Below are 22,905 nucleotides of genomic sequence, written 5' to 3'. Positions count from 1 at the left end.
TACTCAAATTGTCGGGAATTTTGTCTGGCATTGAGAGGAGCTTCTCTATTTCTAACTCAACGGCGTCAATATACGACTCAAGCGTGCCGCACTTGCCCGGCGTAGGTTCCCATGCACTCTTGGGCTTATAGAGTTTGTGTTCCTCTAATTCGTGTAAATCTGGTTTGGAAGAGTCGTATGAATTTGCTTCGGAGTCTTTTCTGGAGAAGTGCTCCTTCAAACGAAGTCTCCGGAAGAATGCTCGGGTGTCCTCTCTGACTTGTTTTTCGTCGACCTCATGTGGCGTGGGGCAGAAATTTAGCCCCTTAGAGAGGAGTGAGGTCTCCGATTCGGAGAGAGGAGCACTAGATGTATTGAGCACTGGGCAGACGTCAGGAGTTTGTATGGGTCCGTCCCTCGCGATTGTCTTAACGCGTTTGAAGCGTCTTGAGCGGGGTTTACGTGTTTTGTTAATTCTGACCTCTGACCAGTTGTTCCTAGATTGTGGAACACTGTCGCGGAGAAATTTCTTTTTTTGAGTCTTGTTGACTTTGTTGGTTAGGGCCATATTATAGGTGTCTATAATATTATGGGCTTCGTCAAGATCGGCCTGGGACATAATATCGTTGAGGGATGATTCTAAAGACTTGATCTCACCCTTCAATTGTCCTAACTTGTGGATATCCCAAGAAAGACAAAGTGACATCAATTGTTTAGAACATCTCCTCGTAATAACGTCCCAGCGTTCCTGGAAGCGTTTGGAGATTGGCCCTATGTTAGGTGTAACATTTATCTGAAAGCCTTTTGGTATAATGTCACACTCTAAGTAGGTCTGTAAATTGGAGACCCGGTGTTCAGTTTTGATAGATTTTTGGTGTTCTTTCTTTAGAAGTTTGAATGTTAAATTATCGTTAACAGACATATTTGCAGGAAAATATGATGGCCAAAATGATAACAATACTTTAAAGTTTTTTATCGTATGAAGTCGAAAGATTCATCGAACGATTGTTCTGTACTTTAAAATATTTCGTAGATAACTCGTACAAGAAATCAAAATTTTCAAAAAACAAATGGTACTTGAGAAAAACTCGAAATGGAAAAGTGATAAGAAGTAATTTGCAAAGGTTGGAAAAAACTAAATAGAAAAACGTAAGAATTAAGGACACTTTATAAAAATAAATTTCATTATATCAGAATAGTAGATTTATGTATTGATTAGCTACGTTAAGCAATACAATAAGAGAAGCATGAACATTTTATCCGATTTCATTAAAACAAAAAATTGAGGTAATTCTAACATCTTTCTTTTACTTTTTATAAACAAGATATAAATGCCTAAATAGTGTCTCTATTGAACGAAGATACTAGTAACTAATTTTCTTTAATTTGAGCTATAAAAATAAAAAATGCAAATATTTCGTGATAAATGTGACAAATATTATAAGTATAATAATTAACCGTAGTAAAGCATGTAACTAAAAACCAAAAACTCGAAGAATCTTAGTAAACAAGACATTCACATGAGTACTGAAAGAATCCATTCAAGTCTATCAACATATTTGCAAAAATTCCCTCAATTTCGATTTTACGACCAAATCAACCGAGTTTTCAAATATTTTTTTCCTTCTGAGTGCTAACTCATCATACATGTATGTCTCCTTAAATACAACAATGAAAGGGCATTTATTCTCAGTATACAAATGGGTATTTAAAATATAATGATATTAGAATTTTATTGCTTTTCTTAAAGTTTATTTAGTAAGCAGGATTCATTATAGTTTATTTATTAAGGATTCATTAAAATAATATAGCAGTGATATTTCAGAGCACGCAAAGACAAAGTGTATCTTAAAACGCAATTCTGAAACATCTAAGATCATTTTTCGCGTTTTATGCTTTCAATTAATGACTGGAAGCAGTTACTTATTTAACCACTTCGGATATTGACAAAAAATCCTCCTTTGGTGCATTACCAGGAAACAAATTGGACGAGAAGGGAAAAATGCCAGAAAGATAAAGCATATGGTTTTGTCGTTTTAAAGCTCCGTTTCTCTTAAATGGTTGAATATTGTACGAGAAAATCGTAAAATGACGCTGGCTCAGGTGTTTCTTGTTTGTTGTTAATGTCATTGCATTGTTTATTAATCTCCGTTAAATTAGAGGTGATACTATACCGCGCGTGAAGCGCATGCCCAGTCACCGGTAATCATCTTTTTCAATACAGTAGAAGGAACGCCTTCTTCGGCTATAAATGTACCCGGTTAATGTTAGTAAGCTGTCAACGCTTGAGAATCAGATTGTCGTGTTTTATATATTGTAAAAGTGTACAGTAACTCCTATGGATATGCTAGCGTCCTTCTTTGCGTCCAATTATGCACTTTATGCTAACAACCCGCGTCATTTCGGTATGTGGTTTCCCGCTCCTCCTCACCATTCCACCCAGTTAGCGGCACTGCTTCATCCATTTTCCTCTACAAATGAAAGACAACTGAACCAGACACAAACAGATAAACCGACAGAATGTAAACAGGATCAAACAAAAAGAGAAACTGTTAAGTTTTCTATTGAAAATATTTTAAAGGACAAGACGTCTCCAAGTCCTGATGAAGATGTTCAGGATGTGTCTGAGGTACCTCCAGACAACAAAAGTACAAAGGAGGTCATAGCAGGCCGACAATTTTCATGGTTGCAGTGCACAAGATATAAGCCTCCCAAATTACCGCGTGAGTTTTATTTGTATGTCTTTGTCGGTTTGCTGTTAAAACCTAATAACACGTCATCATATAATATGTCTTGTGAAATATTTACAATTATTTGATTGTTTTATAGTATATCTTCTTCTTTTTTTCAAAATGATTCACTCTGGAAATTTCTTTTGTGAACATATACTGGATGAATTTTAATTGTTAATTGGCGACAGTTTCAAATATACGATGTATGAAAGAATGAAATTTGCTTTGAAAATTTGATGACAAATATAATGTGTAAAATACCGGTATACTATAACACGCTTTCATTTTAACATTTGCAGAATTTTCCAATATTCTTTGTGTTATTCTATGTGTATAAATTATTTTTAAATCTTTTTTTTTTCAAGGAATGTTGTTTTGCTTTATTAGAGAAAAAAAGACTCATTAGTCATCAATGTAATCGTTTGTAATTCATGATCTGAAAATATTTTTTTCAGGAGCCACAAACCATAATTTTATTTTTCAATTTTTAAGTTTTGATAAGACAAAATACAATTCAAAAATATTTGAAGTTAAAGCATGATCTAATTTTCAATAATTCATTATAAATCTTCAGTAAAGTCATTTCATATCTAAAATTCTATATCTTCATTTTGTTATATAGACTTCAATAACATATCTCTATTATAAAATTTAAAATGTTCTTAGAAGATACCCGAAATGCTACAGTCTTCTTTATTTTGCCTACTTATGGACAAAATATTCACACATTAAGCCTCAAATGCCAGAAATTAGTAAACACAAATTAATCCTACATTGAGATTCAATGCAAATTTTCTTACATACATAGATTAATTTTCCAAATAAAGTTACAGAAATTTAAATAATAGAATTTATACATGTAGCTATTTTGATTGTAAAATATAAATGCATGGTATTTATTAAGTTTTTGTTTAAAACAAACTTTTTCATGCATTATCCCCCCCCCCCAATTCGTAATTTGTATTTTCATTTGTGCATTTAGACTCAGAACCAATATGAAATATAGGCAAAAAATCATTTATTTTTTTTAATGATAATTCTTATAAATAGAATAAGAATGGCTTTCAATGAAAACAGCCTGGAAAATACAATTGTATGTGCTTTAACAATTAAACTTGCATTAACGTTTATTTATAAATTTTTGGCATAATTACATGTATTTTATCATTTAATTTCTTAGAAAAGTTTGATTTACTATTGCCCGTGACCTTTGGCTCATGACATGACGATAAGTCAAGATCATGGCGCATTTTATATTTGGACACTAATGTATTAAATTTCAATAATCAGTTTAGAAAGCCCCCAAAAGCCACCCACGAACATTTTTCTCTATCATACCTCTCAAGCGATAAATTATTTTAGCACATGCATCAAAGAAATTTTCTTCAAAAAATAAATAAATATTTAAAATATGAAAAAAGTTTCAGTTGGACCGAGACACATATTCTGTAAAACTCGTTAAGTATAACATAACATAGATACACTTCAAAGATCCATTGGTGAATAGTGGTAATTCTTTAATATTTAATAAATATCTAGTTTCATGTTCAATAAACATTTTGAATGCTAAATTTTACATGTAAAATTTATACGTATATCTCTCTGTCAAGTCAATGCAATAGATGGAGACAACGAACAGTGTTCAAGCTCAAAAGTTCATTAAACAATACAAATTACGGAGCAGATCTAGAGCAAACAAGAACCTCTGAAATATAAGAGGTATCAGGTATTTTTAGATAATGCTAATTATTTATGTGCCGTAGATCATGGATTGAATGTAATTGATATTTTTATATATTGATAAATAACTGTTGAAATATTGCAATCTCCTTCCCCCATGAAATGCTTTTAAAAGCCATTCTTAAAATAAATTCTATGCCCAGCCAAAAACATTGAAGATCATCGAAAAGGCAAATATAGTTTTTCAACAAGAGCATACAAACCGATATATACAAAAAATCATAAGGTGTGCGTAATTAAATATAAATCTTTTAATTTGAGACTTTTTTTCCTATTTTTTGAAGGCATTGTAAATAAAATTCACTTAAGTTGGGAGAAGAGTTTAAGCATTCTGACATAAAAGTTTTAAACCATAATTGAATCTTTCGACATTCGAATTTTTAAGGCAAAATTATTTCCCAAAACACAGGAAAAAATTAGAAAGCTCAAAACATCTGAACCTTACATGTTTGAAGTACAAATTAAATGCACATTTTGAAAATAATCAGTTATTACCAAAATAGATAAGATATAGAATTTTGCAATGATCTATATTTTTAACACCCACGTGACGATTGATACTTTACTTTCAAGTACTAGCTTCAGGACCATAAATTGAGAATAGGCATAGGTCAAAATTTCAAATCAGTATAATTCTTTAAATAATTTTGATAATGTAACAAAATTTTCACATGTATATTATTTTGTGTATTTTGTTCATATACATATATTGATAAGAACTAAAGATATTCAAAATCAAAAATTTTACTTGTCTGTTCTCATTTTATGGTTTTGAGGGTTTGAATAAAAAAACGTTTGCTTAAAAATTCAAAAAACGAAAAAACGTATTCATGGTAAAGGCTCACTTAAGGCTGTTATTTATGCAAAATGGGAAGCAACTTTAAATACCAGTATCAGAAAGTGGAAAAATCAATCGCAACATGCATAGTATTTTAACTGCAAGATTCATCATATCTTTTGTTTGCGTGTCTTGTTTAGTATAGTACATTTCTTTATTCATTTATATTTATTTAGTGTGAATAATTGGCGAAGAAAGCATAATTAATTTAGTGGTTTTTTTTCTCCAGTTCCTATTCCAATTTGTCGAACGTTTAATTTTTGCGAAATCGTTTCAAACGATTTCTAATGGGCACTTAAAAGTCACACAAGAATGAGTTGGTTTTTTTTTAATCAAATGAAAATATATGGATATAACGAACAGTTTTCAATATCAAAAGTCCATAAAACAATACAAAATAGAAAAGTTTATTGATGAAAAGGTCAAAAAATGTAGAGTACTAGGAACCATCATTATAGATCAGAATGACGTGTGCATATTAGTATATCAGCTGAACAAAACGAAGCCTCTTTGCTTTTTTTAACCTGTACTATATCTCAACGTATAAGGTTTGATAACAAAATTATATTTTTTTTTCTTTTAAGTTTTGATGGTCAAACGCCTTCTTCCTTTAACGAATCCATCCAACAATTAGTATATAAAACGTAGTATATACCTGTGCGAGCAGATCACAAGAAAGTCAAAATGCTAAAGTCTTTTAATATGTTCTCAGACTTCCGTTTTGTGCTCAATTCGTATTACCTTCAGAGGAAATTAAGTCATAAATTGTTTTATATGAAACATTTAATGAATAACTGTTATGTTTTAATTTGTGTCTTTACGCGCAGTTAATACAATATTATTTCTTCTTCTTTTATGTTTTAATTTTTCTGTCTCCGGTAAATGATGTTCCTTGAGGGGATCTACCTGGAATATTAATTTCCCGAGGCAAATCACTAACTAATTAGATAAAGAGATCTCGTATCCCAGTGTATCATCATAGCCATTAAACTTCCCGGGAATCTATTGTGTTCTTTATCAGCAACAAATTACACTAGAAAATATCTTAAGGAGGTATATCAGATGAGTCTGTACAAATCTTTGCCATACCTGAAAATTAACTTAAATTTGACAGATGGGAGGGTGTGAAAAGTGCTTTTTACTTCAGTTGATGCCCAATTCCTAATCATGACACAGTAAACGCGGAGTTGCAAACTGAGGAGGAAAGCAGAATCAATCAATATAAAAAACGGCAACTGGACCTCTTTATTAGAAGAGTTCAGTTTTCTTTCTTCACATTACACATCAATGCAATATGTTTGTTACATTTTTCTTGAAAGAAAAAAGCAATTTTTATTATTTTCTTTTTTTTTCCTTGTTAAAATTTAATTCTTACGTATTGTTTAGCTAATGTATAAAGGTTTAACATGTACGTAGGTCTTAAAAAGAAAGATGGAGTGAAAAAAAGAAAATTAGGAAGAAATCCTCGTGTGCCATTCACCCAGCACCAAGTGGCAGTTTTGGAGCACAAGTTCCGGAGGACCCACTATCTAAGTAGTATGGATGTGGCCGAGTTATCGTCCGTACTTAGTCTTACGGAAAACAGAGTAAGTTTACCAATCCCCAATTTCCACACGAAAAATAACAAAATAATAATCCTCATTTTATGCTAAATATTTTTATATACTAGTATACAGGTAAGTATAATCTATAGGTTTATCTACATGGTTACTATTTAAATCATATCCAAAATAGATCTGGGTTAAAAGTCATCAGCTTAGTATGTTTAGCTTACCATGGTACTTCAATATATATCTGACATACTGAATACTGAGATAACGAGTTTAAATGTCCACTCAAGCTAAAAAGGTTATTCAATCGATACAAATTTAAAGCAGAACAAACAAGTACAAGTACAAGTAAAACATCAAAGATGGGACCAGGTGCCATAGGTGAGTAAGAATCCTCTACCTACCGTATGCCCCTTGTCATGATCGGGAAATAACCGAAAAAATCCGTTGACAATGCAGTGTGTAAATACATGTAGTAGCTAACAATCAGTATGGAAAACGTCAGTCAGCATTGACTTAATGATAGTTTATATTTCCTGGTATGGTCAATTTATCAACCATAGGAGTGATGCCTTCAAACGAAACTGTTGATATTCTTGTATCATCAACTAGTTGGTCAACAACTTACCTCGTTTTAGAAATTGCCTTTGCGTATTGAATCATCCGGGAGATATATATTACCGTATGCAAATGATAAAGATATGTTGGTACAAAAGAAAGGAAAAATTGTCATGACATTTATCATACTGCTGTGTTTTAAGGTTACTATTAACGTCTTTTTCTAGTAAAATATCAAAGTAGGAAACAGATGTTCAGAATATTTGGTTTCTTTAATTTCAAGCTCGCTGGGATATATCCTGTCAACATGTGAATGAAAATGACTATTAATTGAAAATACTTCGTCGATTTATTTTAATGTCGAGTTGATGGCTACAGCAAGTGTTTCTCATTTTGAATAAATTCTGCTTCCTATAAATACAAAACTATATCTGCAAATAATTGGTACCCAAAAGAAGTCCAAAAGACTGTTGGGAGACCAGGTATCCAAGAACCACATATTGTAATTCAGAAACTCAAGCAATATTTTAATGTCACAGTGAACGTATTTGTGATTTTTTATTTTATCAAAAAATACTTTTGCAAATGACCTTTGACAAGATAAGTAAATTAACGAGATCCATTTATACTGAAAAAGCAGCTGTCAATGATGTCAAAGAGACTGGACTTTAGTTTATTGCGGGGAATGATTGTATACATGTATAGCGTTGAAACGTCGGTTTTATGGTACTGATTTTAGTAAAATCTGATTTACACAACTTCTCGAATATATTGTAGTACAGTAATCCTGAAGTTTCCCCTTCACTGTTTTTTGATATTTAGTGAGCAGAAAAGTAAGAAGCAGAACACTACCGATCCCGCAATGAATCATTGTAAAGATTTTTATGCAGTTTCAAAAGCCATCAAATTCGTTTTGATTGTCCGGAATATTTAAAAATTTTCAAAACTGACATATTATTTTGGAAAATTTCTTCAACAAGACTCTTTGCAATTGTATAAACAAAATGAGAATAATTTAAAACAGCATGCATACAGAGTTAACTTGTAATGAATCCAACATAAAGAAGTCATATTCATTCAAAAAGTACTTTACGGCAAAGCACAGTTAAAATAGATGCATTAGTTTTGTTATTATTTGTTTTAAACAATTGATTTTGATAATATTTACACCCTTAAATTTCTTGTGATTGGCTGCACTAGATTAACTTCATCTGATCATCATAAAATTTCCTTCTACGGCAATCGACGCGCTCATAGCGGAACGCTAAAACTAATTTTTATGTCAATTCTTTTCTCATATTTTAAGCTTTTTATTATAACTTGAGAACATTCAAATATGCTAATAATATTTATTGATGATATGTAGATAAATACATATTTAAATCTAAGCAGGCATCTTGATAATTTTTTACTTCTCAAAATATTTCTAATGTATATCACGAGGCTTCCTAGTGTTAGGACTCTACATGAATAATTATACAGCAGGTTTAAGATCTTAGAAAGCATATCCCAAGGAAAAACTATACTCGAAAAATTATTTTTCCCGCTTTTGAAAACTTTGATAGTAAATAAAATCTCTATTTAAACTGGTCGTTTTGAGACTCGGTAACAATTTTGATTCTTTTTCTTCAAATCTAAAATTTTGAACACAAGTAGATATTAAGTCATTTTCAATCCTATTTCTTTAGGGAGGCGGGATATGATTGAGAGAAATCACAATAGAAATAAATATATATATAAATGTAAAAAAAAATAATATTCAGGAAAATGCTTTTCTAGAAGTATGGTCACAATTCTTTTTTTTAACTTTATAGACAAAAATTTGGAAGAGTTGGACTGTTTTGTTTTGTTTGTTTTTTTTTTTGTTTTGTTTTGTTTTTTTTTTGTTTTTGTTTGTTTGTTGTTATTTTTTGTTTTTTTTTTTTTTTTTGGTTTTGTTTTGTTATGTTTTTGAAAGTGGAAACCTTCTTTTAATTCGGTATTTTTTTATGCAGAGCACTCATATTTTTGTTTAAAAAACGGTTTATTAATATGTTTTCTCCATATTACTTATGAATATGATTTCAAACATGATAAATTCTATATGCCTATGATTTTACTTACTTTTAAGAATTTTTATTACCTGTCATAAAAAATGCTAAAAAGCAAGCACAATTCTAACTATATTTGGAGCAGAAAAACTTATTTATTTATTTATTTATTTTTTACACTTTTTCATAAGCCTTTTATAAATAAAATTTCAAACTCTTATATAAAAAATAAATATTTTAAAGAATCAATGTATAATTATGTATCTATATTGTATTTGTAAATTAAATGTGAGAATTAAAGTGTAAATTTTGAATTTGCTGCCACTCTGTAAATTCAAAATTTACCACATGGTAGTTTCATGTTATAAGTTTTGAATATTTTTGTTGGAAGAAAAATTAAATTCAACAACATAAGTTGCAAAGTGTTTAATAATATATTTTTCTCTTTTGAGTGAATGACATTGGGTTGAGTCTTTTGATTTTACACTGTGCATCAAGGTGTCATGTTGTAAATTTTGAATATACTGGGTGGCAGTAAATACAAAATTAACAACATGTAAATTTTGTATTTACTGCCACTCGGTAAATTCAAAATTTACATCATGTTTTGAATTTACCGGTGGCAACATGTAAATTTTGTATTTCTGCCACTCGGTAAATTCCAAATTTACAACATGACCAATGGTTGAGACATTTTTGTTGAAAAAGATATGACAGTATCATAATAATAAAAAATAAATTCTAAGATAAAAAATTGGAACTTATAAATGAATGAGGATTTTGTGCCAGTATTAAATTTCATTCAAAATTTAATTGATTTTATTTTGAACGTCCTTTGGGTTTTAAGCGTCCGTCAATATTTTAGAATTCGGTAATTTATTAATTTGATGATGAAAAAATGGTTATATTTTTGAAGAAAATATTGATGAATATTAATTTGTTGAATGATTTTAACTCATCATTGCCATTACAAAAACGTCCATTCATTATTAAAATTTGCATGTATTTACGAAAGAAAAAATTAAAAGTTTCTTCATCAACATGTGCATGTATGTTTATAATTCCAAACGTTTTCAAATCTATATTAAATTCATATTATTTAATCCTGATTTCACCTCTGATATTTTGGAGGTCCCTGATTGCTCTGCTCCAAATTTGTACTGTTTAAAGGACTTTTCAGTTTGAATATCTCTCGTTATCTTCATATTATTTCAATATTAAAGACATCATTTAGGTTTTGGTATTGAAGAAAATGTTTATATCCTTTGACACGTTAATAAGGAATATCTAAAATCTAATTTGTACACAGTTAAAGTTCAAAAGTAGATTTCTTTTATATGAGATATTGTTTTAAGTTTGGTAAGTCAGTGAATGCTAGAGGATGAAAACAATGTTTCTTAGACAACAACAAACATTTTGAATAAATAAAGTAAATATTAATTTTCATTTATTTCTTTTATTAATTAGTTTATTCAGATGAATTCCATTTTACTTACACATGGAAAAATATTTGACAATAATAGTTAAATTTCGGCTTATAGTATAAGATTTACATTTAGTAAAATAATTTAGAATTTTATGAGCAACCCAACTCATAGGAATTACATAAATATGTAATTTTAATAAAGTAATGAATAAAATTGAACATCTTCATACTATCTTGTATTTTAAAAGTTGGCTATTCTAATTAATGGATTCTAGAAAGGAATTTTGATTACTTTAAATTTCAATTCACATAAATGAAAGGTTATAGCAAAATGAAAGAAGCACGCACTAGGTTACTTTAAGATACAAACATTAAAATTGTAAAATACTTTTCCTCACCGTGTTCACTTCTTAGACGCGTATGATAATTTGAAAAACTGTACTTTTGTTCTGACATAAAATAACTCTTTTATTTGTCTATGAGAGTTTTAACTATTGTATCACAAAGATATATCTCAGTTTTACCGAATATTAAGCCCTTTACTCTAACAAGAACTCTTGTTTGGTTTATTTATTCTGATGCATCAAACACAAGACTGCTGGAAGTGTAGTAACACAAGCACATTTGTTAAAAGCTTCTTGCATTATTAGAGAAATAAATTAGAACGAAAGCTTTGTCCATTAATCTATATGTCTTACAAGCAAAGTAATAGCTTCATATTTACATCAGCATGGTAGAAAATTGGTAAGATGTCGACAACTCGGGTCTGCATTACCACTCTTGAAACAAAAACACGGACAGTTTTATTATAAATTTTAATATTTATGGCAACGTGAATCAAGCTGCAACTCATATTATGTTTCTTATTACGATTTTCTTTTTCATGATATAGCTGTGTGAATTGATCGTTAATTTGGAATTTAATTACTGGATAGCCATTCTTGATGTAGCCTACTCTCTTTCTTAATTTTACGAAAAATCGACTTTTTAGGTATCTTAAAGCTTATAATGGAAAAATTGTTGTAATTTACATATGAACGTCTAATGTTGCTTTTGCTCGATAGAATGGTGAAGTGCACGAGCATGTTTTTTTCAATCGCAAATGCTTAGAACAGTGGTTTCTATTATTAAGAATAAAAAGGATTACTTTTTTGGGATTTTTAAACAAATTTACAAAACAGAAAATATCGCACGTTTTAACAACTATATCCACACTTAGAGGAATTCAATAATTATATTTAAATATATGTCGCTATTTCTCCCCGTCTTAAAGAAAACTGTAAAAAAAATAAATAAATATAAAAACATAGAAATAAAACTCGCGGGAAAGACTCCTTGATTTAAAAGAGACGAGACGCAAACAGCTCAATTTGAACGAAGTCTGATATTCAAAAGAAAATTGAAAATCTTTCATTGAATCTCATTTACGATATGTCATAAAAAGGATATAAACATCATTCTTCGGGTTTATATTTCTTCGTTAAATTGCAAATATGATAAGGTTACTGTTTGGTGAACGTGTCGGCAAAAATCATATAACGCCTTGATTCTGTCTTTAATTGCCGTGTATCGTGTTTTGTCAGAAAAGCAAGGATATCAAACCCTATTATATATTCCCTTGTCATTTTATTCATTTTAATGATACGCTTTACTATTAGTATTTCAGAGACAATACTATAAAGAAATTAATTGTACCACAAGGTATAAAATGGTACATCACAGAATCACGGGAAAACTTTATCACGAACAGGGAGCAATTTTTTAATTTAAACCATATTATATTTCAGGTATAATTAGAAAATTCTCAGGCATTTGACAGCAAGCTTCGATTATTTGAATCTTTTCTTAGTATACATTGTACCAATGTCTTTTGTAAATGATGCACGAGCTTTACGAATCTTAAATTGAATAAATTTAAATTTCACTAAAATATAAAGAAACTTCAAATATATACATATCATGTATCAAAAATATTTGCAACTTATCTTCAATTAATTTGGCTCATATTCAAATGAATTAAATAAAGGCAAAGTTGAAATTAAGATGCCTGAATAAATAAAAGATCGAAAGCATTAAAAAAAAGTCAACTATCTTAGAATAGTTCAACCTGGGTTTAAATAAATTACACTTATTTTTAATTCCATTACAGTCAGGTTTAATTCCATTAATAAGGTTAACAGAATTATATATATCTTTAAACCAGTTGACGATACATTCAATGGAATTAAATATGGATAAATTAAATCATTTTCACAAAAGATATGAAAACGTATACAAATAAAGTATACATAGGATCAATTCAATATTGCCCGTATCTTTTAATTATGCTTACTAGTATGTTAATTTCTTGGTGTTAACTATTTATGCATTCACATGAAGCAGAATTTGTTCTTTATATTTTTGAGAAAAGAAGAAAACACTTCTTGTGATTTCAACTCGACATTTAGATATATCAAAGACGTATTGTCGATTAACATTGGTTATTTCCATTCATATGTCAGTACGATACATACAGCTGAGCTTGAAATGAAAGAAACCAAAGAATCTGTTTGATATTTTACTAGAAAACGACGCTAACTAAATAACAAAAATTAAAGATAGACGTGATGACCTAAACTTTTCAATTGTCAACTACCCTTACTTATGCAGCAATATAACCTTATCTACATATAGATCTCTCAGTTGAGAGCATGCTCTACATATGAATAATTTCTAAAACGAGGTAAATCATTGACAGAAGCTGACGTTTATGAACAAAGTATACATCAATCAGTTTCGTTACAGCCGTTTATAATTTTGTAATTTCTACATGGTCGATACAATGCCCTTGTCAGCAAATACAATCTATCATTAAGTCAAATGCTGACTGACGTTTTTCATACTAATTGGGTAGGCCATTATTTACATACTGAATTTTCGACATTTGTTTCTTTTATTTCCCGATAATAACAAGGAGTACAAGCACACGACAGGGGATGCTCACTCCTCCATGGCACCTAATCCCACCTTTTTTAGAGGTCCGTATTTGCTCTGCTCCTGAATTATATTGTTTGAAATGAACTTTTGAGCTTAAATATTGTTTGTTATCTCCATAAATTTCATTTTTACCTATTTTCAATTCTATTACAGCAATCTTCAAGTTAATCATGTCTTCAAATGAAATAAAGATAAGTTTAAGTGAATAACATCTTATTCCCTTATTGAATAAATTTAAAAATAGGTTCTAATATTTGAAGATGGTTAAAAAAATTTGAAGATAGATACAATAATCTGAATGTTTATTTTACGTTCCATAAAACAGGCGTTTAAAGAAAGCTTCTATCAAAATGTTTTCAAGGTGCAAAGTACCCAACGCCAAAGGGGAATGAAATGTTACATTTTTGTTAAGAAGGCCCTCTTTTGATAAAAAAAGAACATAGTCACCGTTGAATGGATCAAAGTCAGATTCTCTAAAAGTCGGACTGTCAATATGTGTCGTAACTTTGCCATCTGTAAAGCATCTCAGACTTATCGTCATTTACTGATTTTTATATGAAAAAAAATAAAATAAGTACAGTATCATGTCTTATTTTAATTTACAAAAGTAATAAAAATCAGTAACCAACAGTATTATAATAAATTAAGTATGTAGTTGTTTTTTTTTTTTTGTTTTTTTTTTTTTTTGTCTGTTTTTTGTTTTCTTGGGTTTTTTTTTGTTTTTGTTTTTTTTTTGTTTTGTTTTTGTTTTTTTTTTTTGTTTTTTTTTGTTTTTTTTTTTTTTTGCTTTGAACATACGTTATTAACAAAATGTCAAAGGGAAAGGACACAATTTCCAAAAAACTTAGGTAGTCATCTCCTTAGATATAATAATAGGGTATAAAGGGTATGTGTCTGGTCAGTGTCTTGGGGGAGAGAAAACAACTTGTTTATGATAAAATTTCGAGGTTTATCAATAAAATTGCATACGTACATCCAGTCAGGAATCTCTTCGAAAGACAATGGTAACCAACTTCTAATCTTTAATTTTGTGACTTTTGTAAAAAAAAAATCACCTTCTGTGACACTTTTCCTCCTTTAAATTTTATTGCAGCGCGATTCCTGCTTATTCATTAATGTTACTAAACCAGAATATTAAACGATTTAAATGTCAGTAAATAGTTTTAATGATAAGTCCAAGCCCTGTCATTCCTGTAATTCAATGGTTCCATCTTCAACAGGCATTTCCCCACAAATGTCGACGTGAATGGCGGTAGTTTGGGTCATGATCAACACCATAGGTGGTCTTTTATCATAAATATCCACTATATAATTGAGCTATCTTTATCTAAACAAGGTGCAGACAAAGTTCTTCTAACCATAAAATGATACAGTAAATCTTAAACAAAATCAATGTCAGTTTTAAAAATGCACTGTGTTGTGTGATAGGTTTATGTATCTATAACTCAATTACAACATTATAATTCTAAAATTCTTTCTTAAAAATTCACCCCCCCCCTTAAAAAAATATCTGAATTTTTATTAAATTAATACACAGGTAAACTAGAGTATCGTCATTTATCAAGAGAAGTTTTAAATAAGCAAATTTATATCTTATTTGGATGACTACTAGTATCATGAGGTTGCAGGGCTTGACGCTCATTTAAATTTCTTTTTGTTATTTTATTTATATTTTTTCACAAACCTTTGGCAAAATTACGTCACTTATATTAGAACTGACAGTTTGTTTCTCCCAAGGAAAAAAACTTGGAACCAATTACAGTGTAGAAGATTGATTTCATGACGTATTTCTTCATTTACATGATCAGCTTCATATCAATGCAAAAATAGGTCTGCTAGTAATGGGGTGCAATTTGTAACCATAGAAATTCAAATAAATTGTTGAAAGACCTGTTCTCCAAAACTGACTTAGATATTGTCAATCAGAAACTCAAGCATCTTTTTGTTGTCAACGTCAGAGTACTTGTGTGTACATTCACAATGTTTTTCAACAAAATAATTTTGCGAATGACCAGTAACACGATTAGTAAATCTACGAGTTCCATTTTCATTTAAACAAGAGGCCCATGGGCCACATCGCTCACCTGAGAAGCTTTGACCATTCTGTTCTTTACCAGATTTCACCCTTGTTATACATAATGCATCCCCATCCTACCCCACTGATCATAATTTAGACATTTTGAAATCTACACTACCCCAAGATCCTTCCATGGGCACATATGTTTCAGCTTTTTTGGCCCAGTGGTTCCTGAGAAGAAGATTTTCAAAGATTTTTCCTATATATTTCTATGTAAAACTTTGATTCCCTATAATGGCCCCGCCCTTCCCCCGGGGGGTCATGATTCCTACAATTTAGAATTTACACTACCCCAGAATGCTTCCACATAAGCTTCACTTTTTCTGGCCCAGTGGTTCTTGAGAAGAAAATTTTCAAAGATTTTTCCTATATATTTCTATATAAAACTTTGATTCCCCATTGTGGCCCCGCCCTTCCCCCGGGTGTCATTATTTGAACAATTTAGAATCTACATTATACCAGGATGCTTCCACATAAGTTTCAGCTTTACTGGCCCAGTGGTTCTTGAGAAGAAGATTTTCAAAGATTTTTCCTATATATTTCTATGTAAAACTTTGATTCCCCATTGTGGCCCTGCCCTTCCCCTGGGGGTCATGATTTGAACAATTTAGAATCTACACTATACCAGGATGCTTCCACATAAGTTTCAGCTTTTCTGGCCCAGTGGTTCTTGAGAAGAAGATTTTCAAAGATTTTTCCTATATATTTCTATATAAAACTTTGATTCCCCATTGTGGCCCCACCCATCCCCCGGGGGTCATTATTTGAACAATTTAGAATCTACATTATACCAGGATGCTTCCACATAAGTTTCAGCTTTTCTGGCCCAGTGGTTCTTGAGAAGAAGATTTTCAAAGATTTTTCCTATATATATTTCTATGTAAAACTTTGATTCCCCATTGTGGCCCCGCCCTTCCCCCGGGGGTTATGATTTGAACAATTTAGAATCTACACTATACCAGGATGCTTCCATATAAGTTTCAGCTTTTCTGGCCCAGTGGTTCTTGAGAAGAAGATTTTCAAAGATTTTTCCTATATATTTCTATATAAAACTTTGATTCCCCATTGTGGCCCCGCCCTTCCCCCGGGGGTCATGATTTGAACAATTTAGAATCTACACTACCCCAGGATGCTTCCACATAAGTTTCAGCTTTACTAGCCCAGTGGTTCTTGAGAAGAAGATTTTTTAATGACCCCACCCTATTTTTGTCTTTTCTTGATTATCTCCCCTTGCGAGGGGATATGTCCCTTCATTTTAACAATTTAAATTCCCCTTTACCCAAGGATGCTTTGTACCAAGTTTGCTCAAAATTGGCCCAGTGGTTCTTGAGAAGAAGTCGAAAATGTGAAAAGTTTACAGACAGACAGACAGACAGACAGACGGACAGACGGACGGACGGACGGACGGACAGACAGACGGACGGACGACGGACAAAATGTGATCAGAAAAGCTCACTTGAGCCTTCGGCTCAGGTGAGCTAAAAACAGCTGTCAATGATATAAAAAAGCCTGGACTTTATTTTACCTTGGGGAATGGTTGTGTACAAAGTTAAAAAGTCGTAAGTGTTTTAGCTCTTGATGTTGGTAAAATCTTGTGATTTCAAATTGTCCAAAAGTTCCTTAGAATTTTAAGTATATATCCACATCTGATTTACACCACTTCTTGAATAATTTGTTTAAGAGTACTCTTGAAGTTTCTCTTTCACTACTGTTGATACCTTAGTGAGGAGTAAAGAGAGAGGCTTGCATGAACATTTACTGGAATCCGCTATGTATCTTTGTAAGGATTCTTATGAAGTTTCGGAATCCAATATATATCGTAGTTCAAATTCATTTTGGTTCTTTGGAATATTAAAAATATTCAAAACTAACATATGATTTTGAAGAATTTCTAAATTAAATCAGTTGCAAGTCAATATAATTATGTTGCAGATCGAATTGAATATTGTCATAAATAATGCGCATTTTCACTGATATATTGTGCCTTACATGCAAGATTTCAGTTTGTACAATTATTTATAAATATCAAAATCAGAGTCTCTTAAAAATATTTGATCCTTGCTCGTCAACTTATTGTCACGCATGTAAACCTACAGAGTTTTTGGAGTCCGTTGATATACTTTTTTCGCATTTTGACATACATATGTAATTCATCTTGCAAATAGGTGTCAGATATTTATACTATTTAATAGCTTGGGTAATGCAAAATGGAAAATGAAAAAGACACCCCTCTAAAAACAAGATTAATAAATTATACAACTAATATCTTATAGGGTACAAGTTGTGTAAGTTATGTATGATTAGCATTTAACAAGTTAATAATGTAAACTGTCAGCAAAAAAACGTCACATAGGCTTGTTGTCTCACCCTTTTCCTATTTCAACCACCAAGGTGGCAAAAGAGGTGGAAAATAATAATAGGGGCTGCTGCAGAAGGTGTCCAATAAAGCCTCATTTACGGATATCTCTCTGCTGAATTAGCACACTGGAAGAGAAGCCCGGATAGCATTTCAACACCTGATTTGGCTTTAATTTTGCAATTTATTTATCTAACACATTGTTGACACTTTTCCACTATAATTAGAAAATTACTCGAACAAAACAAACTGTATCTCTGTAAAATGGGGGACTAAACTGTTCTCTACAGACGAAGTAAATCTAGACGACTGACTTGATACCAACAAACTTTCATGCTTGTCTTAAATTATGCATATTATTGGTTACTCTTTGATATTTAGCCCTTTCTTTTTAAGGTTAAAATATGGTTCCAGAACAGGAGAGCGAGAGAAAGGCGGGACCGCGAAGCATCTCAAAGAAACCAAATCATACAGGCCCCCGCTTCTGAGACAATGGCGGCGTCTGAATGGTCGTATCCTGTATCACACTCAAATATGCTACAGTGTGGGGAGTCCCTAGCTAACAACTTCTCCGCATTTTCTCCGGTCCCAACCTCAAATTAGCAATGATTTCTATCGTCATTCATTTGCATATTTACAGCTGTTTTATGCCACAAACGGAAGTGCTAAATGTTTTGTTCGTGTTGATGTTTTACCTCACAATTTGAAGTCTTTTTTTTATGATTTTATACATGTATTTGAACAATTTATTTGTTTATGTTTTACCTTACTTAATGATTTTTGCTTATGAAATAATAAAAGAAAAGATAGTTTGCAATATCTTCCACATGTTCTAAATGAAATATATGGAGATAACGATCAGTACTTGGTATTCAAGCTCAAAAGTTCATTAAACAATACAAAATTGGAGCAGAGCAAATACGGACCTCCAAAACATCAAACGTGGGATCATGTACCATGGAGGAGTGAGCATCCACTGCTGACCGGTCACACCCGCCTTGTGCTCCTTGTACTGATCGGGAAATTACAGGAAAATCCGTCGACAATTCAATATGTAAATAATGGCCTAACAATTTGCATGAAAAACGTCAGACGACATTAGACTTCATTATAAATTGTATTTGCTGACAAAGCCATTGTATCGATGAAACAGATGGAGATAACGAACAGTACCCAAGATCAAAAGTCCATTAAACAATTCTAGATAGGAGCAGAGCAAACACAGACCTCCAAAACATCAAAGGCGGGATCAGGTGCTATGGAGGAGTGAGCATCCCCTGTCGACCGGTCACTCCCGCCGTGTTCTCCTTGTCATGATCTGGAAAAAACGGGAAAAAATCCGTCGTCATTCAGTGTATAAATAATGGACTAACAATATAAGTATGAAAAACGTTAGTCAGCATTTGTCTCAATGATAAACTGTATTTGCTGACAAGGTCATTGTATCGGCCACAAAACTTACGAAACGATGACTTTCAACGACACTGCTGATATTCTCGTTTCATCGACTTGTTTGTCAATAATTTACCTCGTTTTAGAAACTGTTCATACGTAGAACAGGCTCTTGCGTATTAAATCAACGGATGCGTATTAAATCAACGGATATGTAAACTTCGTATGCAGGTGATGAAAGTATATTGCTGCATAAGTAATAGGGGAAGAAGACGATTGTAAAGTTAAAGTAATCACGTTTATCATATAGCTTGGTTGTTAGATTACCATTAACGTCTTTTTCAAGTAAAATATCAAAATATGAAAAAGATTTTTCAGACCCTTTGGTATCTTTTATTTCAAGCTCACCGGGATATATCGTATCGACATAAGAATTGAAATTACCATTGTTAATTGACAATACGTCGTCGATATATCTAAATGTCGAGTTGAAGGCCACAGTATTCTTATTTTCACGTATAAAATTTTGGACAAATTCTGCTTTATGTGAATTCAAAAACAGGTCTGCCAATAATCGACTAACGAACTAGCGAAATGATGTTTTTAAACGAGACTGCTGCTGATATATTCTTGTTTCAGCAACTTGTTTGCCAATAATTTACCTCGTTTTATAAAATGTCCATACGTAGAGCATGTTCTCGCGTATCGAATCAACTGAAAGATATACTTGGGTATACAAACAACATGTGCAAGTGTTGAAGGAACAGGTACGTGTATATTGCTGCCTAAGTAAAAGAAGTTTACATACAATTTATAAATGATTAAATACATACAATTACAATATGTAAAATTTATTCGAACCTAAATATAAAGTGACACAGTGACGCAGAGGCTTTGACATTCCCCTTTTCGAAAAAAAAGTAACAACCTTCTCTAAAATTAAAAGGATGGGTTTTAAATGTACATTTTTAGCTCACCTGAGCCAAAGGCTCAAGTGGGCTTTTCTGATTTTGAAACTTTTCACATTTTCATCTTCTTCTCAAAACCACTGGGCCAATTTCCACCAAACTTGCTACAAAGTATCCTTGGGTAAAGGGGATTCAAATTTGTTCAAATGAAGGGCCACGCCCTTTTCCAAGGGGAGATAATTATGAACTAGAGAAAAATTAATGGCATTTTTAAAAAATCTTCTTTTCAAGAACCACTTGGCCAGGAAAGATGAAACTCATAGGGAATCATCCTCAGATAGTGTAGATTCAAATTTGTTCAAAGCATGACCCCGGGGGTAGGATGGGGCCAAAATGGCCGATCAAAGTTTTACATAGGAATATATATAGGAAAAATCTTCTTCTCAAGAACCACTTGGCCAGGAAAGATGAAACTCATGTGGAATCATCTTCAGGTAGGGTAGATTCTAGTTTGTTCAAAACATGACCCCTGGGGGTAGGGTGGGGCCAAAATGGCCGATCAAAGTTTTACATAGGAATATATAGGAAAAAACTTTAAAAATCTTCTCCTCAAAAAAACACTTGGCCAGGAAAGATGAAACTCATATGGAATCATCCTCAGGTAGTGTACATTCAAGTTTGTTCAAATCATGACCCCCGGGGATAGGGTGGGTCCAAAATGACCAATCAAAGTTTTACATAGGATTATATAGGAAAAATCTTTAAAAATCTCCTTCTCAAAAACCACTTGGCCAGGAAAGATGAAACTCATGTGGAATCATCCTCAGGTAGTGTAGATTCAAATTTGTTCAAATTATGACCCCCGGGGGTAGGGTGGGGCCAAAATGGCCGATCAAAGTTTTACATAGGAATATATAGGAAAAATCTTTAAAAATCATCTCCTCAAAAACCACTTGGCCAGGAAAGATGAAACTCATATGGAATCATCCTCAGGTAGTGTACATTCAAGTTTGTTCAAATCATGACCCCCGGGGGTAGGGTGGGGCCAAAATGGCCGATCAAAGTTTAACATAGGAATATATAGGAAAAATCTTTAAAAATCTTCTCCTCAAGAACCACTTGGCCAGGAAAGATGAAACTCATATGGAATCATCCTCAGGTAGTGTACATTCAAGTTTGTTCAAATCATGACCCCCGGGATAGGGTGGGGCCAAAATGGCCGATCAAAGTTTTACATAGGGATATATAGGAAAAATCTTCTTCTCAAGAACCATTGAGACAGGAAAGATGAAACTCTGTCGACGGGTTTTCTCGTTATTTCCCGATCATGGCAAGTAGCACACAGCGGATGTGACTGGTCGGCAAGGGATGCTTACTCCTCAATGGCACCTGATCCCATCTCTGATCCAGTGTATTAGAGGTCCGTGTTTCCTTTGCTCCTGATTTGTATTGTTTGGTTGGACTTTTGAGCTTAAAATACTGTTTGTTTCATTCCAAAAATTGATACAGTTGATGTGGAAAATGAAAGAAGGGATATTGTTTGGCAGGGAGGAAAATCGCTTTTCGGTCCTTCATTGTCCTTCAGGATAAAAATGAACTCGGAAACTATTGCACTGCTGGATAGAGAGAAAAAAGATACTAGTAGTCTGTCTATCGAACTGCCAAACAAGTTCCACTGAAAATTCAAAATGTTGAATTCGAACAATTTTCTCAGTATCTGTTCAACCGAGCTTTTAAGGTATAGGGCCTATATCTAATTCGACATAATGATAGATTGTATTTGCTTACAAGATCATTGTATAGATCACTGAACTTGCAATGTAAAATGATGACTTTAAACGACATTGTTAGTGTCTTTGTTTCATCGACTTGTTTGTCAATATTCTCTTGTTTTAGAAATTGTTCGTATGTACAGCATGCTCTTGCGTATGGAATCAACTGGGAGATAAATGTTTAAACTCCATTCTCATGTGATAAAGGTTTGTTGCTTCATAAGTAAGGGATATTGACGATAGAAAACGTGAAGTCGTTACATAATTATAAACTTTTGTTGTTAGATTACCGTAAACGTCTTTTTCCAAAGAAATATATGGAGATAACGAACAGTATTCAAGCTCAAAAGTCAATTAAACAATACAAATTTGGGAGCAGGCCAAACACGGACCTCTAAAACATCACAGGTGCAATCAAGTGCCATGAAGGAGTGAGCATTCTCTGCCGACCCGTCACGCCAGCTGTGTGCTCCATGTAATAATCGGGAAATAACGGAAAATACGTCGACAATTCAGTGTGTAAATAATGGCCTAACAATTTGTATGAAAATCGTCAGTCAGCATTTGTCTA

General features: G+C 32.2%; 1 protein-coding gene across 1 annotated transcript; it reads left to right on the top strand.

The window, feature by feature from the left end:
• Positions 1-2,386: 2,386 nt before the first annotated feature.
• LOC134250647 (homeobox protein MSX-2-like) lies at positions 2,387-19,074 on the top strand. Its single transcript, XM_062732999.1, has 3 exons — positions 2,387-2,702; positions 6,706-6,875; positions 18,659-19,074. Exons 1-3 carry the CDS (start codon positions 2,387-2,389, stop codon positions 18,863-18,865), a joined length of 693 nt encoding a protein of 230 aa, XP_062588983.1. The 3' UTR covers positions 18,866-19,074.
• Positions 19,075-22,905: the final 3,831 nt, after the last annotated feature.

The sequence above is a fragment of the Saccostrea cucullata genome, unplaced genomic scaffold (assembly GCF_032062105.1).
Source record: "Saccostrea cucullata isolate Sc308-1 unplaced genomic scaffold, CSIRO_AGI_Scuc_v1 ctg10, whole genome shotgun sequence".
NCBI classification, from domain to species: domain Eukaryota; kingdom Metazoa; phylum Mollusca; class Bivalvia; order Ostreida; family Ostreidae; genus Saccostrea; species Saccostrea cuccullata.
This window is presented reverse-complemented; position numbering and strand designations above follow the sequence as displayed.

Coding starts and splice junctions, on each gene's coding strand:
- LOC134250647 (XM_062732999.1), top strand. CDS start 2,387: ATGTGGTTTCCCGCTCCTCCTCACCATTCCACCCAGTTAGCGGCACTG. Junction 2,703..6,705: donor TAAGCCTCCCAAATTACCGC/GTGAGTTTTATT, acceptor ACATGTACGTAG/GTCTTAAAAAGAAAGATGGA. Junction 6,876..18,658: donor TTAGTCTTACGGAAAACAGA/GTAAGTTTACCA, acceptor TTTCTTTTTAAG/GTTAAAATATGGTTCCAGAA.